Source organism: Typopeltis vanoorti, chromosome 11, assembly GCF_054136105.1.
Source record: "Typopeltis vanoorti isolate ZY-2024b chromosome 11, IOZ_Tvanoo_1.0, whole genome shotgun sequence".
Taxonomy (NCBI): Eukaryota; Metazoa; Arthropoda; class Arachnida; order Uropygi; family Thelyphonidae; genus Typopeltis; species Typopeltis vanoorti.
Genome location: NC_143559.1, coordinates 50,963,449 through 50,985,068, shown reverse-complemented (window position 1 = coordinate 50,985,068; position 21,620 = coordinate 50,963,449). Strand labels below are relative to the sequence as shown.

The 21,620-nt window shown below is 36.1% G+C and overlaps 1 protein-coding gene across 2 annotated transcripts in view; it reads left to right on the top strand.

Annotated features, from left to right (window-relative positions):
- Positions 1–21,620, top strand: part of LOC150101570 (uncharacterized) — a 138,251-nt gene that overhangs the window by 71,236 nt on the left and 45,395 nt on the right. For both annotated transcript variants that reach the window (XM_090400752.1, XM_090400751.1), the window contains exons 5-8: positions 557–616; positions 4,248–4,291; positions 4,396–4,479; positions 13,085–13,188. In XM_090400752.1, the coding sequence (XP_090256878.1) occupies positions 557–616; positions 4,248–4,291; positions 4,396–4,479; positions 13,085–13,188 (292 nt within the window). The remainder of the gene's footprint in view (positions 1–556; positions 617–4,247; positions 4,292–4,395; positions 4,480–13,084; positions 13,189–21,620) is intronic.

The following is a 21,620-nucleotide window of genomic DNA, read 5'->3' as shown; positions in this document are numbered from 1 at the left end:
CACACCTAATTCATACTGCTTATCAGGGTCATGCACTATAACACTTACTGTTCTTCTTGTGCGTGTCACAACCTGCCACACCTGCTTTTTTTTTTTTTTTTTTCTTGTATTTTAGTGACTCTTCTTCCTGTAGCTGCTTAATCAAAATACATTCCTGCTCTATCAGTTTACTTTCATTTGCCAACAAATACATCTCATATGGTACACTGTACAAAATTGTTCAGGTCAAAGTTGAACAGACCTTCAGCCTTCACTGTTATACTACTCACACTAAGTTAACTAGTTTATTTTATTAAGTAATTTATTGGAAGCTTTCTTCTTAGTAACCAGTTTAAAATTTAGAGGGAGAAATTTCATCTCCCTCAGCTTCTTGCTTACTAAAGGTGCTAAAAAATGAGTACTTTGATATATATATATATTATCTGCTCTTTATATAAATGCAGTTATTTTGTCGAATAACCTATAAAATTGTATAAAAAATAATTATTTTTGTTAATTCATATGTAACATATGAATTGACTTATTTAAATTTTGTTTTACATCTTTTGTGCAATAGGATTTAAGAACACTTTTCCAGCCATTTGGAGCCATAGAGAGTACCAGAATTCGTTCAGCTGTAAGTTTTCATTCCAGTTGTAAATTATAGAAAAAAATATATGTAATCATGTGGAGGTTTCTGTGGTTAAGAAGTTCAATCAAATTATTTTGGTTTTGTGACCACATTTTTATTAAGAAAAGACTGTTTTTTAAAACCAAACAAGTACTAAAAAACAAACCCGACAAGTTTCATTACTCGTCAGACCGACATCTTCAGGGATAAAGATAACTAACAGTTTAAAGCACAAACTATAAGAAATTATGGAAAAAAAAACAAGTTCATTTGTTGGTATTATGAACATCAAAAAAGTTTGTTAAAAAACCGAATAACAGATCTATACAACCATTAATATGTGTTAGCTGGAAACAATGCTATTTGATGTCACGTTCTGTGGTTCACTTTCACTCTGTCCGAGGTCTGAACTGGGTAAACTTTTGATAAACGCTGACCAAACTTGATTTAAAATTCCTATGCAATGCAACAAAAATCAAGGTTTTGATTTTAAATCAAGTTTCAAACTTGATTTAAAATGGCACTGTTGTTGAAAATGATTTGGAGGATAATTTGTAGTTTGGATTGAAATTGGAAACGAAGTCCTTCATTTCAGCAAGAATTAGTGCAGTTATTTGATTTTAGTTTAGATCAGATTGGTGAAAATGGTAATTGACTAAAGGAAAGTAAGAATAGAATCATGGTGATCATCTCATTTGGTGCTGCTGCATGCTCAACTGTGAGAGGGACATTCTGTGAAAAGGAAACGTGAATAGGGTCTTAGTTCTTCAAGTGGAGAACTAACATTCTATATCATCCCATACACAAGACGTAGAAGAACCTATAGCACATCAGTGTTATGTGTTAAGGTTGAGAAAAAAGAAATTTTTCTTGAATAGTTGGAGATTGTAGTTGTTGTTGGAACACCTTAAGAGGAAGGCTGTTCTTCCAGAACTGAGAGGTAGAATAAAAGGAAACTTATCATGGAGTGAAGTGACATTATTTTGTCTAGAACGTAGTATTTGAGAGCAATAAGACTTTTCAGGGAGGAGAAAAGACTGATTGTGTATCTAGATGAAACTTGGATTGATACTAATTTAACTTATGGAAAATGTTGGCAGTCTAAAGAAGAATGTGGAGTGCTACAAACCGGAAATGCCTCGCGGTGCATAATAATTTTGTGTGAAGGTGGAGAAATGGGTTTTTTACCGAATTCAAACTTACTATACAAAGCCAATTCAACTACTGGAGATTACCATGGGCAAATGAATTCTACGATCTTTGAAAAGTGGGCAGAAGAAAAACTGATTCCAAACCTTCCTAAAAATGCTGTTGTTATAATTGATAACGCTTCATATCACTCTATTCGATTAAACAAAGTTCCAAATTGGTCTAATAAGAAGCAAGTTCTTATGGATTGGCTCTCTGCAAATAACATTTCTCATTCCCCAGATATGCGAAAAATCGAATTGCTTAATTTGGTCAAAAGAAACTCACCTACAACTAAACTATTTAAATTTGACACGATGCTCAAAGAGCATGGATTTCTAGCTTTGAGGCTACCACCATATCATTGCGATATTAATGCTATTGAGTATGTTTGGGCAGAAGTGAAAAGTTTCATTCGCCAGTAACTGGAGATGTTGACATGTCGAAACTTTTTAAGCTTTCGGAACTGGCGATCGAAAAGTATTACAGTTCAAAACTAGAGAAAATATTGCTCTCGTGTCACTTCATTGGAAAATATGTATTGGGATAGAGATGGAATTATCGAAGAATTATGCGAACCTTTGGTAATCAGTTTAAGTGAAAGTGATGGCGATTCGGACACTGATTCAGATGACTCTGAAGATTAGAAGGATTTGATAATGGTATTTTTTCCAACATATTTTTGCATGGGTTTGTTAAAAGAGTCACAACAAGTCATAAATAATTAATCGGTTTAGGACATTAAATTGTCTCAGTTCTCTCAACTGTAAGTTTTGAATATCTAAGTTCATTTGAAAAAATTTCTGTTTTTCTGTATTATATTATTTTTATTTTATAGAAAACTTTCTTAAAAATAAACTTAGTTAAATTTTTGTTTTATGCTATACCTTTTTTAATTTTGTTAATACTCTATGTACATTTTTCCAACTGTTATACAAGCAAAATAGTTACACTTTAAAAACAGCAATGTTTGTAAAAGAAAAGCTAAATTTTCTAACCTATAATAATAAACAAACTCATCCCAGAAGACAGATTGATTACCCTATTATCGGAATGGATTCTCCTTTTTCTGACATGCACAGAAGTGTCGAAGGATCTCTAATCGGTGGGCGAACTATACCAGAAAATTTAAATGTCTTAAGCTGACAGTTTAGTATTACTCTGTATTTTTGCTGAAAAACTATAGGTGGCATATCGTATGCTTCCTTGTGGGTTAGAGGCATAATTTGCCTTGGTCCTGTATGCAGGATTTGGAAGAGTGATGTCAGAAGATCAGCTTTATCTTTAGGTGTTGTAATAATAGTGTCATATGCATGAGAAAGAGAGAGAGGTGGAAATGTAGGTGAGCAGACGTCTTTTCAAGGAACCAGAATGTACTGCTTCCATTTCTACAGGAGGCATGTTTTTGGCTATTGGCCCTTATGAAGGCAGATTTGGATTTGTTGAGGATATTTTTGCAATTATTGTCCTGCTTCAGCATAGACAGAGTTTGCAACTGATGTTCTTAATGCAAGCCACTTGTAGTATGCTAAGTTTTTTCTTCATCTGCTTGTTGAACCAAAACTTGGAAAGTGGACAAGAATTTTGGGTTGGGGTGATTGACAGCCTGCATACCAGTGTGGATAATTTCTGTGACTTGTTCACAGAAGGTGTTTGGATCAGTAGAGAAGCAGTAGCTTGACCATGGAATGGAAGGGTAGAAGTTCTGGAACCCCATTCAATGAGAGAGGAAACTTGCACCAGATTATGATCTGAGTTACCAGGGGGAGGGGTGACTTCGATAGTACTGTATATCTTGACAGAGAACTGGTTAGAAAAAGATCCAGGGTATTGAGAGTATCAAGTGTTTGAGTTGGTAGGTGCATGATTTTCATTAGGTCATTGCTTATAGCAAATACTTCCACATGTCATCCTTGGTCAGTGGTGTTGATAAAGGAAACCCATTTGGAACTGTGGATATTGAGGGACCTTGGAAAATGACTTCACTATTTGGATAGCATGATTTTTGGAATTTGGAGAATAGCAAATATAGCAGGTGTAGCAATCCAATTGCTGTCTATTGTGCCAGGTCTAGAATTTAATGTTTTGAGATGCACATTGCTAGGTATAACATTTCAAATCCCAGAGGATGACTTAAGAATTGAAAGAGATTTATGTATCCAGAAGCTGTGGTATGTAGGGCTAAAAAGTTTCCCGGAGGTCTAGATAAAATAATTTTTTTTTAATTGATATATCTCTAAATAAATTAGTTTGATCCAAAACAAAATACTTTGAAAAGCTTGCCGTTCACATGTGAAAGTTATTTTTGCTTCCTTTCAAAACATTGTACGTTTTTTTTTTATTGGGAATCTTATATTTTATCCTATTTAATACCAGGTGGTAAGAAAAGAAGTTCTACTTTTTTTTTTATTAGTTATATCTTACATTTTTAATTATATTTTCCATGTAGGCTCCAAGCAAATTATCTATACCAAAGAAAGTAGCAGTTATAAAGTAAGTTTTTCTTTTATGTATGATAAATGCTGTAATCTCTTAAGAGAGCCAAAAATTATAATAACTGATTTATTTATTTTTTATTTTATTTTATTTTTTGACAGAAAGGATTTTCATCCTGAAAGACAGAGCATTCAAGGCTATGTAGTATTTGCTCATGCTTCTGATGCTGAATTAGCATTAAATTTGTAAGTTTAGTGTTATGTGTTTGCTTGCTGATTTATTTAAATTCAATAATTTTTTACCTTAAAAAATTTTGAAGATAAAATTGTATATACAGTGGTACCTTGGATTGCGAGTAACTTGGGCTGTGAGTGTTTTGCAAGACGAGCAAACTTGATAAACGAGCAAGGTCTTCCAATATGAGTATTACCTATATGCTTTGTCTGCCGAGTGTCACGTGATCACAAGCCGCTCAGGATTGTGGGTAATTGTCTCGCATGCTCCATCTCAGTCGGCATATCTCATTCGTATAGTCAACATTCGTGCTAGCATTGTGACCATGTGTGTGTGTGTGTGCGTGCGTGCGTAAAGCATTTTTTATTTTGTGTCCAAATGTAGTGACTGTTCTTTATTAACTGTACCACGACAATGGCCCCAATGAAGAAAATGGTTGAAAAGGAAGGCAGTAAGAAGAAGGAGATGATTATGGTGGAAGTTAAGAAGGAAATCATCGGGAAGCACGAACAAGGTATGCAAGTAGCCGTCATCAAGATTTTATAAGAAGTCTACATCAATGATTTGCACAGTATTAAAGAAGAAAGAAGAACTAAGGGGGATAGATGTAGCAAAAGGAGTCACGAGAGTATCAAAGCAATGGCCACATATTCTGGAAGATGTAGAAAAGTTGCTTTTGGCGTGGATAAACGAGATGCAACCAGCAGGTGATACTGTGCCCGAGAACTTGATCTGTGAGAAGGCAAAGACCTTGTACACTGACCTTATAAGTAAACTGCCAGATACGTCTACAGAAAACGAAGGCGGCTTCAAGGCGAGCAGGGGATGGTTTGATAACTTTAAGAGGAGAAGTGGCATCCATCGTAAGGCACGGAGAGGCTGTGAGTTCGGATGCAAAGGCAGCTGAGGCATTCGTTGCTGAGTTACAGAAGCTCGTAGTTTCCAAGCATTACCTGTCGCAGCAAGTTTTTAATTGCGGTGAAACGGGGCTTTTTTGGAAAAAGATGCCAAAGAGGACCTACATTACAGCAGAAGAGAATGCAATGCTTGGTCACAAGCCCATGAAAGACAGTCTCACCCTCTTGCTGTGTGCTAATGCAAGCAGTGATTTCAAAGTCAAGCCTCTGCTCATGTATCATTCTGAGAATCCACGAGCCTTCAAGATGCAGAAGAGCCAGTTAAACGTTATGTGAAGGTCCAACAGCGAGACTTGGGTCATTTGTATCTTGTTCGTTGAGTGGATTAATGAGGTCTTTGGTCCTGCAGTGAAGAAATACCTTTTAGAAAAAAAAATTGCCAATCAAAGTCTTGCTGGTTATAGATAATGCTCCTACTCATCCTCCAGGCCTTGAGGACGACTTATTGGAAGAATTAGAGTTCATTAAGATAAAGTTCCTTTCTCCCAGCACTACTCCATTACTCCAACCCATGGATCAGCAGGTCATTTCAAACTTTAAAAAGTTTTACACCAAGGCACTATTTCAGCGATGCTTCGAGGTGACCAAAGGAGGTGACTAACCTTACCCTCAGAGAGTTTTGGAAAAATCATTTCCACATCGTAAACTGCTTCAAGATTGATGAACTTGATGCAGTTTACGCTTGGGAGGGGGTTTTCTCATGCATCGAGGGGTTTGCTCATGAACAGGAGCTGCCAGTTGTCAATGAAATTGTGTCCTTGAGGAAGACCATGGGACTGGAGGTGAATGAGGACGACATTCAAGAGTTGGTGGAGGAACATGGCCAGGAGTTTACCACCCACGAACTGATGGATCTGCATCGTGAGCAACAGCAAGAGGTTATGGAGGAGATCTCGTCTGAGGAGGAGGAGAAAAGGACTGAGACATCCCTCTCTTCAAATGAGATTAGGGAGGTGTGTAAAATGTGGGAAACAGTGCAAAATTTTGTAGAAAAGCACCACCCGAGTAAGGCTGTGGCAGTGTGAGCGATGAATCTGTTTAACAACAATGCACTGTCATATTTCTGTGAAATCCTCAAAAGGAGGCAAAAGCAAGTGTCATTGGATAGGTTCCTTGTTAAAGTTGCACAAAAATAAAAAGAGTCAACAGATAGCAGGGATTCCTTTAGTGACAATGAAAGTCGTCCTACTCAATACAATTACTATAATATGTAATTGTAATGTAATTGATAAATTCGATTACTTTAAGTATATTACATTTAAATAATAAAAATATAAAAAAAAGGTATACATATATAAGGTATACGAAGGTACATGTATTTTGTATTAATCATTTTTATATGAATATTTTTGAGTTTTGGAACGAATTATCTGAGTTTCCATTATTTCTTATGGGGAAATTCGCTTTGATATACGTGTATTTTGGATTACAAGCACATTTCTGGAACGAATTATGCTCGCAAACCAAGGTACCATTGTATTAGGGTTCTCTCAAAGAAAAATAAGTCAAATATTCTTAAGGAAAAAAAAAAGTTAAAATATGCATAATTTATATTTCTGAAAGAGGAACTTCATGTAATGTGGCTTCCATCCATAAAAAGGTTATAAACCCTGTAGTACATTAGTATTTTAGTTGTGATAAGGATTTTTTTTTTCTTTTATATAATTTTTACATAATCTGGAAACTGCTCCAAAGACCAAACATGAAACTTTTTTCAAGCCACTTCAGACTTTCAATAAGTAGGATTGTGGTCTCTCATTGAGGGATGATGAAATTCATCTTCCACCTAAAGACAATCACAAACGACTATGACTACTGTTGAATTCCAATCCCCCCCCCCCTGCTTCAGATTATATATTTAAGTGTAAAGCATTAATGTGTTGTTTAAAATCTCATTTTTGAATAAACATGCTTTTTTCCTTTAGTGTTACTTGAGCTCATGTATTTTGCTTGACAGCTTAATGATTAAATTTTTTTTTTCATTATGGTAAGATGAATCTTATAGATAATAGAATCAGAAGTTTATTACATCAAATTCTTTTAATAAATATGTAGCCATATACTTGTTTCTCAGCATATAAGTCATTGATACAGATGTAATAAAAAAAATAATAAATAAAAACAGTTGACAGAAATTAAACTCATTTTATCCCCATCTTTGGCCATAATTACTGCTTCAGTGTTTGTGAAAGACTTTAATATCTGTAAGAAATCTATGGTATCATGGCTCTTGTTATTAAAGGAGAAACATTCCACTCTTTTAAAGCATTAGTAAGTTCCACTGATGAAAAAGAGCTAACCTAGCTTTCCCTAATTCTGCATTCCAGTTCATCTCATAGATAATGTTTATCACGTTAAGTTAGTGTTGTAAAATGCATATATTTTAGTACATGAACCATGATTGGGGAATTTAATCCATACCACATCATTGCAATGATATAGGGTTGCTTCATCACCAACAACACAGTACATTCAGGTAAAAAGCTTCTGTAGGTCACTCAAAAAAATGTCCATCAGATTGGAAGAGCATAATGGTGTCACTTTTTACTTCACAGAAATAATTTCCATTTCTCATAGTTCTGATTCTGCACCTTTTGCTCATGTCAGTTGATCATTGTTGTTAGAAATACATGGGATTGCTTGTAACTACTGGCATCTCCAGATATAAATTCTTTAGGCTAATCATCGATGAGCCTTGAGTCGTGTCATTCAATATTTTAGTACTATCTGGTCATTTCTCAGTTCTTCATGGATTTTCATATTACCAACTGAACTTTTAGTTCCTTAGTTGCTGCAAAACAGCACATGTAATATTTTCCAAAAATAACTTCTACTATCATTTCCTTGCTGAAAGTTTATCTTTTTCCATGTACTTAGATTGTTTTCTTATAATTAGTAGTTCTCTCATGACCAAAACTCAAGATGAAACCACTAATTGTAGAAAAAATGGACTTTGGGTGGAATAGTATACTTTTTTTTTTTTAAATCTGATCCACACACAAAAGGCTACAAGACCTATAGCACATTAGTGCCATGTGTGGGCAATAGGAATAGAAGAAAGGAGGAATCTGTTCACATTTTGCTCGAACAACTGAGGGTTGTAATTATTGGAGAAGGCAGAGTGGGGGGAGACTGTTCCAAAGGACAGAAGTAGATAGGGTGAAAGAGGAGGCAGTGAAGTTGATTTGGACTGTAAAAGGGTATTGGTTAGCAGTAGATCTTGTTTTAATGATTTTGGAGGAGAATGGAGGAACAATAGTGGCCAGTTCAATAGAGCAGTGTCTGAAAGTATTTGTAGAAGAGGCACAAGGCAGTTAGTCACAAATGACTATGTGAGGGGGGGGGGGGGAATCATTAATTAGTTGGATTGTCCTCTTCTGGACAGAATCAAGCAATCTTAGAGAAGATTTTAGTGCACCATCCCAAATATGGGAACAATATTCCATGACTGGATAGATTTGGGCTTTGTATAGAGTTAGCAAGTATGAAGTAGTGTCTTGTGTGAAAAAGTACACCAGGTTTTTTGGTAGCTGCAGAAACTATAGTTGAAATGTGGTTGTGCCCAGAAAGATCAGATGTGCAGGTCAGTCCAAGAAGAGAAATATGATGTTGTGTTGGAAACTCAGTATTACTGAAGATAAGGGTTATGGGGGGGGGGGGGGTTGAGCGCTTTCTTGCAAGAGATCAGACAGGACTGAGTTTTGGTGGCATTGAAGTTTACAAGGTTGTCCTGCCCCACTGAGATATAGCTAGGAGATCAAACGTGCAGGTCATGGTCATAGTAGATCTTGAGGATTCTAATACTTCAGCACCACAAGGTTTGTCAAATGAAAAGGAGGAATAAAGTGTACTGTCATTGGCAAAGCTATGGATAGGATTGGAAGTCTATAAGAGCAGGTCACACACACACACACACGAGAGCGGATGAAAGAACTGAACCCTTGGGTACTACTCCTGCATTAGTGGGGAAATCTGAGGAGAGGAAACCATCCACCATGACACATACCAGTGAGAAAGTTGACAATCCAGTTGCAGAATGTAGAAGGCAGACCATAGGATGGCAGTTTAAGAGTAGGCTTTTGTGCCAAACCCATGTCAAATGCCTTTGAAATGTCGAGGGCAACCACGTGAGTTTCTCCAAATTTCTCCATGGCTTGAGTCCAGAGGTGGGTGATGAAAGCAAGAAGATCAGCTTGCATTTCGGTATGGCAGAATCCATACTGTTGGTCACTGATTAGATGGTATGTTTCTAGGCGGTTCAAGAGTTGGTTGTTGATGACCTTCTCCATAATATTAAAGAGAACAGACGTGAGCTATTGGATGGTACTTTGTTGATTGACTTTTAACACCTTTCTTTGGGATGGGCTAGATGTGAACCTGTTTCCATGCTGTAGAGTATATGCTAGTTGAATAGGATATATTGAAGAGGCAATACAGGGTAAGTGTTAGTTCTGGGCATAATTTTTTAACACAATAGGTGGGATATCATCAGGACCAGATGACTTGCTTGTGTTCAGGTTATTCAGGATTCTTTGGATTTGTTTGTTTTTGTTGGAAGACTATGGTAGAAATGAAGGGAGCCATTCTTGGCGGAGTGGAGGGAACTTTGCCTGGGTCATCGATGTAGGAAGTGGAAGAGAAGAGTGATGCCAGTAATTTGGCCTTGTCTTTGGGTGAGGTAACTACAGTACCATCGGGATGTGAGAGTGATGGAAACCTGGGTGGACAGAAGTTATACTCAGTGGCCTTGGCAAGGGATCAGAAGGAGTGACTACCATTTGCGCAGGAGGCAAGTTTGCAGCATTTGGCCCTTTCAAAGTCTGACTTAGACTTGGTGATGATTATTTTACAACTTTTGTGAGCTGCAGTATAGGTAGAGTGAGCAGCTGGAGTTTTGGACTTGAGGCATTCATCGTACGCAGAAGTTTTTTTTTTTTACTGCATTTGCATACTTTTTCTGAGAATCAAGGCGTGGATGGTGGCTGAGAATTTGGAGTGGAATAAGGGATGAAAGCCTTCATTCTTGTGAAGATGATTTCTGTTATTTGGTCTGAGCAGGTGTTTGGATCAGAAGCACTGAAGTAGTAGTCAGACCATGGGAAGCAGGAATAGAAGTCACAAAGATCCTTCCAGTTGGCACCCTTGTAGTGCCCAAGGACACAAGACTGTGAACTGGTGGGTGAAGGTTGTTCTGTGGCAAAAGACTTATATGAGACTGTGATCCAAGTTGCCAAGAGGAGAACTGACAGCTACAATATATCTGGAAGGGAGCTTGTTAGGAAGAGGTCAAGTGCATTGGCAAATTGGAGGGGAATGTCATGTAAAGATTGCCGGCCTGGTTGGCCGAGTGGTTAGCGTATCCACTTTCCAGCCAAAAGGCTGTAGGTTCGAATCTCGTCATGGGCATGGATGTTGTGATTATCTGTGAAAATACTAGTGGTGATGATGGGCGATAGATAGCATTGGTGTGAGTGATGGTAGTTGCTGTTCGTTGTGGTTGGTGGAGACAGTTTTAGAGTGGGTGCCTTCCCTCGATAAGTCTTTGGACTCCGTGGAGGTGTCATGTCATAATAATAATAATAAAGATTGATCTGAGATAGGTCATTGCTGATGGCAAACACTTCATCATCCCTGCCTGCTTGATTGGTGAAACTGGAGAAGGGGAGCCAATATGGGTCATGGACATTGAAGTCCCCAAGAAGGATGATCTCACTACGGAGTATTTTGACTGCAAAAAGTTGAGCTTTGGAGAGAGAGAGAGATAGTTGAAGAGGTCGAGTGGTTGACTGAGTTTGGAGAGCAATAGCATATGAAAAGGGGAGGTTGATTTGCTAGAGACTAAAATATAGACAAGTACAGTTAACTCTCGTATAACGCGGATGTTAGGTTCCATAGAAATGCCGCGTTATATAAATCGCGTTATGCGAGACTCAGATTACATAGAAAAAGTAGGGTTAGGTTCCGAAATCGTTTTTATTTTTAATTATATAAACAACAATGACATACTCAACAAAAATATTTTTTTATTTAATTCTTGTAATTCATGTAAGTTAAGAAAACATAAACTATGAAACAAATATATAATATAAACTTATAAAATTACAAATTGTACATAAACTTCATTGCACATAATAAAGTGGATATATCAATCGTCATCACTGTCTTCAAAACGAACATTTCGTAGATGTTCTTTATTTACGGGTGGCCGGAAGCCCTAAGTCATATTAAATCACTTTTGTATAATTATACAATGAAAATTATACAATTTTTATAATTCTCATTGCATACGTTGGCTGGTTTAATTATCAAGACGTCAGTAATAAGACCTTGCTTACCGCTATCATCATCATGCTGCAATTTTTTATTAAGTTCATAATATGGAGCTAAATAAATATCCAATTGTCTCATGAATTTTCCGGAGTCATTATCAATTCTGGGGTCATTATCTGTAAAATAGCTTTCTAACTTTCTTGCCAAGTCCAGTCCTTCTGCTAAATTCTTTAAACTGAATTTTTTACGGATTCATCGCAATCAGAATCTTTGACATAACTTTCCCTGCATTTGGTTCGACGTCATCTATTAATTGTACCAGTTCCTTCTCATTTAAATCTATTTCCCCATCAGTTAATTCACTAATTTCGTTTTCAACCATATCGCAAAAGCCCTCCAAGTGGCCATTACTATAGAAATTTTTTTTTTACATAAAAGCATTACATATTGTATGTAACTCAGAAGAAAATAAGATTAACACACTTATGATTTTTAATATGCTTTCATGGCAGAAAACGAAGACAACTTTCAACAATAATTAACACTTTATACGGTAAACAATTGACATACATGCGTGCTAAAGGATATTTCCCCTAAAATTGGCTACTTATAATTACTTGTGCGATACGGGCACACAAATTTAACGAAGATAGGATTACTGCAATTTGTAGACTGTTGTATAAGTACCACAACAATTTGTAGACCGCGTTATAGTGAAACCGCATTGTATAAGTACTGCGTTATACGAGGGTTACCTGTATATAAGAAATGTATGGTATTAGAAAATTATTCTCACTAGCACTTGAATTTCTTTATATCCACACTATGTGAGCATATTCATTATTTTAAAAGTGGTTTTCATTATGGATTTTGAAAGTGCATAATAAAAGTTTGAGCACGTCATAATTTCACATTGAGGATATTCCATATATTTCAAATACCTTGTGTTTAAAATATTTTGAAGAAATTAATTATCAGATTCATATTTTTATATGTGAATCTGATAGCAACCAAAAAAATTTCTTTATTTTTATAAAACTATAGCTATTGCTCAAGTATGAACTTGTATTTCACTTCTTCAAGCTGTTAGAAATCAAAGGTTTCATGACACAGGATGTTTCAAACTTGTTACTGCTAAACAGTTATGAGAGTAAATTTTGAAACAGCTCTTTACTTATGTAAAGCTGGATGTCTTTTGACTTTTGTCAATGTGATAATGAACCTATAACAGCTGTGAAAGTACAAAATTATTTTCAGAAAAGGATTCATAGTTTTTTGGGAATCTTTTAATTATTGTAATGCATTATAGTAATATTGAAAGTATATGTAATTCTTAAACTAGTTGAGTAACTAAAATGTCAGAAATATAAAAACACAAATGTACTTGATTTCTTCAAGGGAAAAAAAAAATTACATTTTTCTTGAATAGAAATGCTTCTGTTGTGAAGGGCCATCATATCAGAGTTGATATGGCTAGCAATACTGCAAATCATGATCACAAGAAGTCAGTATTTGTGGGAAACTTGCCATTTAGTAAGTAGTTTTTTTTTTTTATTATTATTAATTCACATAAATTTTTGATATATTTAGCAGTATTGGTACTACAGATGCAATGAAATTTTGACACTGAAACTAGATAATGTTATCTGGATAATTTTGGACATGTTTTCATATTTGTCATTCATCTTTATATCTCTTATAGAAGAGATCTTTGTATTATCATTAATGAAAACCAGTTTCATCAGAAGACAGCTGAACAAAACCAGCCTCTAGCCTAATTGCTGGAGACTAATTTTGAATGACTGTCAAAAAATTAAGCTTGCTACTTGATTGTAGGTCAGCAGAGTTGACATCACACAAATATTATTAGGTAATCTATATTATGTTTACAAAATTACATGATTACTAAACTTAAGGAATTCACAACATATAGTAGAATATAAATTAAACTTTAATATATATTTCCAATATTTTGGCAACTTCACGCTGCAATCTTCATGGGAACTTAAGATAAAGGCACGTGCATGCAGGCACTACAAACAGCAAATGAAGAAGAAGCGAGGAAGCTACTGTTTTTCCTAAAGTCCTGATGGTTCCCCCTAGCGGGCTATATTAGGTATTCTTGGCCATTGGGCTGAAGTTCTCCTGATGTATGTCTCCCAAATTTGGGGCAGTCTCATGCATCCAAATTTGTTGAGGTTTGGCATGTTTTTTAGGTCTGAGGCTGATTCCATGAATAGTCTTTCAAATTTGAACTTGCTGTGGTGTATTATTGTGGCTTTCTTCCACCATATTCTGTGGCATGTATCCAGAAAATGGATACATGCCACAGAATGTCTGTCAGCCCAGAGTGGCTGTACTGGTGAAACCTGATGTAGTCCTTGTGTTCTGAAATTCTGATATTCGCTGTCCTGCCTGTTTGGCCAAGGTAGGACAGCTTACAGCTGCAAGGGACCTGGTATATACCAGGTAGGTCTAGGGGAAGTGTTGTTCTTTAGTGGAGTGGATAAGGGATGCCAATTTTCTATATGGTCTGTAACAAGAGGTCAAGTCATATTTTTTTAGAATTTTGGTAATTTTTTCTGAGGTGCCCTGGATGTAGGAATGGTGATGGATTTAGAGTAATATTTGTTGGGGAAGGGGGTTTTGGTTTACTGGTTTTAGTATTTTTTGAATTTTCTTGTGGGGGGGGGGGAGCCATTGGCTGAGAAAGTGTTAAGGATGTGATTTAGTTCAGTGGTTAGGGCGTATTGTCATTTGAACAGATTAGTTTAGCCCTGTTGTATAGTGTCTTAATAACTCCATATTGTTGTGTGTGTGTGTGTGGGGGGGATTGTTTGTGAATGTATCTGCCTGTATGGGTGGGTTTTCTATAAATTAAGAAAACCAAGGTTCCATCAGGCTGGTGGGTGACTAGTGTGTCTAGGAAAGGGAGGCTATTGTTTTCCTCTTTTTCCAGGGTGAACTTGATTCTTGGGTGTTGGTTGTTTAACTGTGTTAAGAAGGAGAGGAGTGTATTAGAGCCATGTGGCCAAATAGCAAACACAGCATCAATATAGCGAAGCCATATGGTAGGTTTTTGTTGGACAGAGTTTAAGACTTTCTCTTCAAAAGTCTCCATAAAGAAGTTGACCAAGGGTGGGGAAAGTGGTGAACTTATGGCTGTCCCCTCTATCTGTTTGTAGAATTTTCCCTGCCAAACTAAATGGCCTGAGTTCATTGTGAACTGAAATAGGGCTGAGATATCAGGAGAAAATTTAGCTTGGATTAGCTCTAAGGTTTCCTTGAGTGGGACATTTGTGAATATGGAGGAGATGTCCAAACTGACTATTATGTCAGTATGTTGAAGTGTAAGGTTTTCTACACTGGCTTTGAAGTGGGCTGAGTTTTTTGTGTGTGGTGTATTGCAGTGTAGTGTGGGAGTGCTTTGACTAAATGTTTAGCTAATTTGTATGTGGGGGAATCAATGCCATCCACTATGGAACGTAATGGCACATTTTGTTTATGTATTTTTGGGAGCCCATATATACAGGTGGGGAGGGGTGTCTAGAGTTAAACGGTTTTAGTTTGTTAGTAACTTCCACAGGCCAAGAAGTGACCTTCTTAAGGAGCCTATGGAGTTTTTTTAATTTGTGAGTTGGTGGGGTTGTATTCAATAGGGAGGTAAGTAGCCTGATCTAATAATAAAGCCTTAAGCTTACCTGTGTAGTCAGTTTGGTTGAGTACCACAGTGGTGTTCCCCTTATCCGCTTTGGTGATTACTATTTCTTTGTTTTTCTTCATTTCCTGTAGAGCCTTATATTTACTATTGTATATGTTGGTGTTTGGTGGTCTTGCTTTGGTGAGAACACAGGCTACATCCAGTCTAATATTCTTGGTGATGTGGTTTGGACGGTGGCAGATCCCATGCTCAATCTGGATCATTATTTCCTTGGTCAGTATTTTTCTACAAGAATTATGTTTACAAAAATGTATAAACAGAATTTTTCTATCAATTAGTATTTGACTAACACACACATTTAGATATTTTTCTTAGAAAGAATGAGATGGGGTTGCTCTTGTCTTTTAAGGATCAGTGTGTCACTGTTAACATGTTTAGGACATACTTATATTTACTCAAATTTCTGACAGAATCTACTTTCGGGCTTTCATTTATGGTTTGCTCACTTTTTTGTTTACACTCAGTGGACCTTGTATATTTTTCATGGTATTTCTTAATTACTTCAAACTATGAATGTTTCTTTTTTGTGGTCTTGTGCATAATGTTTCATGCCAAAATGCTGTATAAACATGACTTAATGGTGAAAATTGGTATGATTGTTTTTGTGTGTATAATCAGAAAAATTCATCGAATTTTTCAAATTCGATGAATTTGAAAAAAGAACCTCTCTTCTGGATTGGAAAGGTTAGATTCATCTGGAAAAAAGATTTTATCCCCCATTTTACATGCATCAAAAAGACCTACTTTGTTTTCTTAAAAAAAAAAAAATAATGCAGTATAATAATGATTCTCCTTCAGTCAACAACATTCAAATAAATATCACTTATTCATCATTTCCTCAAACCTGAGTTTGAATACTACATTTCTTCACAGTGAGACTAAATGCACTTTAGTTTCAATAGTGTATGTACCATCCATTAAACATAATTAATATGATGAAGTTTCATAGCATATATCTGAAGGCTTAATGTTGCCTTCATTTGTAGAAAATGAAGTTACAAAAATTCTGATTCCCCTGTAAATAGAATAGTCCACTCAACCTCTTCTTAATCCATAAATTGTATTTTGTTTCTCAAGACATTAAATTTGATCCTTCATAGTTAGTTGTTATGGTTATGGATCATAATTGTTGAGGGGTTCTATACCTGGAACTGAAGTTAAATTACCACCAATGCTTTAATTAAGAAAATGATATTTGTGGACCTGCAGATTGGGAAAAATTAAGAGAGAGAGAGAGAATTTAAAACTCTGCTTACAAAATAAAATTTTTTTCAGTTACTTGAAGATTGAAATTTCAGTTAGTTTATTTCTGAGTCTTCTGTCAGGTGATGGTCTTTTTTTAAAGTCAGCAGTGTAACAAGTAAAATGGCCCAAAAGGTATTTCTATTGAAAATAAGTTCAGATAATGATATAATCAATGATTCAAAAAAGAGATATCATTTTTATGCACTTTGGTGACCTCTAGATGGAGTTTGAGCATGATGCAGATTTTTGTTGTAGTTGTGGAATTATATGATCAGCTTTAATGCCATTTTCCACTTATATATTTTGTCTTACAACAAATATTCCTTCACAATATTGCGACGATATTCTTGACCCTTTTAATTTTATTGCATTACTCATTTGCTTTCAGTTTCAAGAAAACCGAAATCTACAAAGAGATAGATGGGGCAGCTGTCTCTCCTGTCCTGATGCTGTTTTATGAAACACCTTTGAAGAAAAATTGTTCTTCACAGTCTTGCCTTTGTTATGGCTCTTGCTTCATTTTGGTTAATCACCTCTTTGCTGTTTAGCCACATTCTGAAGTCTTTAGAAAAAATTAACGATCTGTATGGCAAGATTTTAAAATTTTCGTCATTAAAAGATAAAGGGAAAAAGCTTATTAAGGTGATATTAGACATGAACAGGACAAATCTGTTACCTTTTCCATTTATCATGCTTACCTTTACTGGCAAGTATGTTCTCAGTGAATCACATCACCATTCCTGCTCGAAAAAATGATCTCATCAAAACCCTTGTCCACAGAACACGCTCACAGATCCATTGATTCTTGACTGTTTAAAGAGCTGTACTATATAAAAATATGTACATAAAGAAATAATATTACTTAAACAGAACACTTACATAATTTTTATTTAATTCAGAATATAATTTTCACTCAATTTTTTTTTTTTTCATTGCCAGTTTTAAATAAGTGTGCATAATAAAGAGGAGATCTTAGTCAGAATTACCATTAATCAAAAAAAAAAAAAATGCAGCAGGTAAAATAGCTCAATATAGTGGCTAAAAATTGCACTCAAAATGAAAGTAAACTTTAAGTGTTGCCTGTGATGTTTTATTCTGTGTTTCTCTTTGTTAACATGTGATAAACAAAGGTAGAAGGATGAAAAATAAATTCAAACAGTGAAATGAAATTTCTCAGAAAAACAGCTGGATATACAAAGTAGAATACCATGAAACAAATAAAGAAAATTTTTAATCCCTGAACATAAAACAATAGCAAACTGCCAAAAATATTATATACTACATAAAAATATATTGTAAAAAAAAAAAAAAAATATATATATATATATATATATATATATATATATATATAAAATTATACACAAAAATATTAAATACTATACAGATATGAAATAAATGGAACAAGAAGAATTGGAAAACCAAGGAAACACTGGCATGAGACTACAACAGGTCACTTGGCCTAAAATCCATGATAGAAAGTAGAAGAGTTGGTATTGTAGATCAGTATTGTCACCCACCTTTCAAAACAAAACCCAAGGAACATACATAATTAACAGACATGTTGCACTGCAAATTGTTCCTCTCTTAACCAGAATCCTCTCCCCTCAACACCTCTGGATTTTTTCTTAATCAGTTCTCCTTCCAGTTACTGTTGGGGTGACTGCATCTTTGTAATTCAGATCACTATTTCCCCTCAGTTCACTATCTTTTGTGTCCTTTGGGACTACAATGTCAAGTGGGAAGATTTCTGAGACTTCTGTTCCTCCTCTTTCAACACTTGGATTACTGTTTCTGTTTTCAAGATATGTTGCAGCATGTTACAGCAGAAATTTTCCATGCTGGAATGATGGTCTTCATTTCCTACTTTAATATCCAAACCATGGTTTCCCAAAAGTGTGTTAGGGGAAGTTTGTTGAAAGCTTATTATGGCATGATACAAAAACTCCAGCATTTGCAGCACATGCTGAAGCATAAGAAACTATCATTAACAAGCTAAGTCTGACTTGGAAAGGGATAAATGCAGAAAACACACTGCCTCTGCCAGTGGCACTCATACTTCCTAGTTCCTTGCAAAAGCTGTTGGGCACAACTTCTGTCCATCTGTGCTTCCACCTCTCTGTCACTCAAATGTATAGCAACATCATCTGAAGATAAAGCTTACCTTCTTCCATCCTTTTCATCAAATTGCTGATACGGATGATCAAGAAAAATCACCTCCTCCTTTACCTGGATCTTTGCATGCCTCTTCTGGCCTTCTGCTAGAAACACATCAGAAAATTCTTGAACACTCTGGATACTAAAAACATGCTTCTGGTCTTGGTGGTATCCCATTAGTTGTGCTCAAGAGAAGTGCTCCTAAACCTTTCTTTATCACCTCTATACCATATTATACTCAATTGGCATCCATCTTACAGCATTGGAAGCAAGCTCATATACAGCCAATTCCAAACAAAAAACAGGTGATACGTATATATCATCAAGCTATCAGCCTATTGCTCCCACAATGTATCTAAAATGTCATCAACAGTCCCCTTCTTGGATACCTGGAGAACTGTCATTGATCTCCAATATGGATTTCACAAATCATGATCACAGCAGATCTTCCCACTTACATCATCCACTTTTGGATGTGCTATGAAAAGGTTTGGAAAAAGCCTGTGCCATTGCAGTTGACATTCCTCAGGGTTATGTCATCCATCATCTTTCTCATATGTAAGTGACCGCTCATTGACCTCAAACCTTATTTCCACTCATCCTACTTACGTGGCCTTGCAGTGATCAAATATGTAAAGCTTCAAGATCATCTATAATGTCTCCTAAACCGTAACTTTCATGCCATCCTTCAGTGGGATGGTAAAAGCCTAGTTCACCTTCATTACTTCCAAAAACACAGTTGTCTTTTTTTTTTGGGGGGGGGGGGACACTCAGTTCTTCTCCATTTATCTTTGTTGATGTTCAGCTTAATTTAGCTTTTTCTGGCATAATCATAATCATGTCACTTCTCTAACTTGCAAAAAACTTGCATCTTTTCACTAAAGTTATTGCTTTTCATCTGTCCAGATGCTGTTCAGATGAAAAGTAATACCGTTAGTGAAAAGATGCAAGTTTTTTGGAAGTCAGAGAAGTGACATGATTATGCCAGAAAAAGCTAGTTAATTAAGCTGAACATCAACAAAGATAAACGGAGAAGAATTGAGTGCCCCCCCCCCCAAAAAAAAAGACAATTGTGTTCTGGAAGTAAAAGTAATGAAGGTGAACTAGCTGTTATCATCCCATTGAAGGATGGCATGAAAGTTACGGTTTAGGAGACATAGATGATCTTGAAGCGTTACATATTTGATCACTGCAAGGCCATGTGAGTAGGATGAGTGGAGATAAGATTTGAGGTCAATGAGCGGTCTTCTTTCTCTCTTCTCTCTTTCTCATAGACTCTTCTCTCGATATTTCTGAGTGCTGTTTGGCAAAACTGGCATCCATCATTTCTGCTAAGACTATAATATCATGAGTAACTGCAGACTCACCAAACCTGCCACCCCCATTCGTTTTTCATTCCACATCCTTCTCAGGTCTGTGAAACAGCCTTTCCCATAAAACATCCCTCAAGTACTTTAAACCTCCATCTCTTCAAAAAGAATATCAATAGATTACTTTGCTCTTGACCCCAACCCATACACTGCATTTATTTGCTATAGTCTATCTCTCATTTGTTGGAGTGATATAAAAAATAAAACTGGCCTCAGTCTTATTTGCTTTGACTATAACTGCAGAGAGCAAAATGTCACATGTCAAATTGCTCCCATATTCACAGTGTGTGAGATTTCTTGCTCCTAACAGTTCCTGAACAAACATGTTGGTAAGCAGAAATCAATGAATGACTGTTAATTATATCAGATGTTTCTACTCAAATAAGTTCAATCTCTTAACAAATAGATATTCTTGAAATGGTTGGGGAGAAACAGTAGTTCATGTATGTGGATTTGCTGAACTGATTAGGTGGTTTGCTGAATCAAACTGAAAAGTGATTACATCATACACACCAGTGGCACTTTCACTTTATGCTATGTCTTCTAACTGGCCAGTTTATTCCAATGTCACCACTTCTTCTGAGCTTTAAGTGTCTGGATCTCCATTAGGTTCAGATATATGGATCACACATATCACATACATTCACGTCTGTACATCACTGCTGGTAACTGATAGTTTGAATTTTATCAGCATACCCCTGTAGAGCATTTTATTTCTACAAGACATTTCACATGAAATCAAACCAAACTAAGATGCTAATAACTCACTTCATACCTATAGATGATTATCCGTTTATGGAAACCTATGTAGCCCTGTATTGTTACACCCAGTGTTAACTACTATGATTGAATACCAGTCTCCAAAAATTTCAGCAGCTTATTGAAATAAATAACTCTTCTGGGTGATGCACCTGTTCATTGTGGAGGTGGACCTCCCAGTGATAGTGTCCTTTTCATTTTTCATGTCTGTTGTTTTCTTCCACATTCTTCACTTTTCTCCTTAGTTTTTTGTGCTTTCCAATTTTCAAGACTATTATCGATGGGGTCCAACACCATTCTTGCTATGCAGTATGAACTGTGAACATCCAGAATGGGGAATCTTATAGTCTTGGTGTGCTGTGGCCCTTACTCTGTCAAGACTGACAGTCAGCTATTTGGCATGCCTGCAAAGGCCAGCAGGTGGCATCTGAATTAGCCTTGATATTTCATTACCGAGTGCAGTCATTGCTTAATGGATAATGGGTATCCACATGTGGCTCCATGGTGGATGAGGAGCTCTAGCACCCAATTCTACCTTAATTATGAGAATGAGTCTTTAAGTTTATCAGGGCCCTTAACTAGCTCCCTAGTACAGAAATCATAACCTCATCAACAGGGCTCAAGAAATCCGCTTGCCCATTCGCCACAGACAATAGAAGATATCAGAAGATACCAGAGACAAGTGGCAAGTGAATTTTCAGCCTTGTTCAAAACGC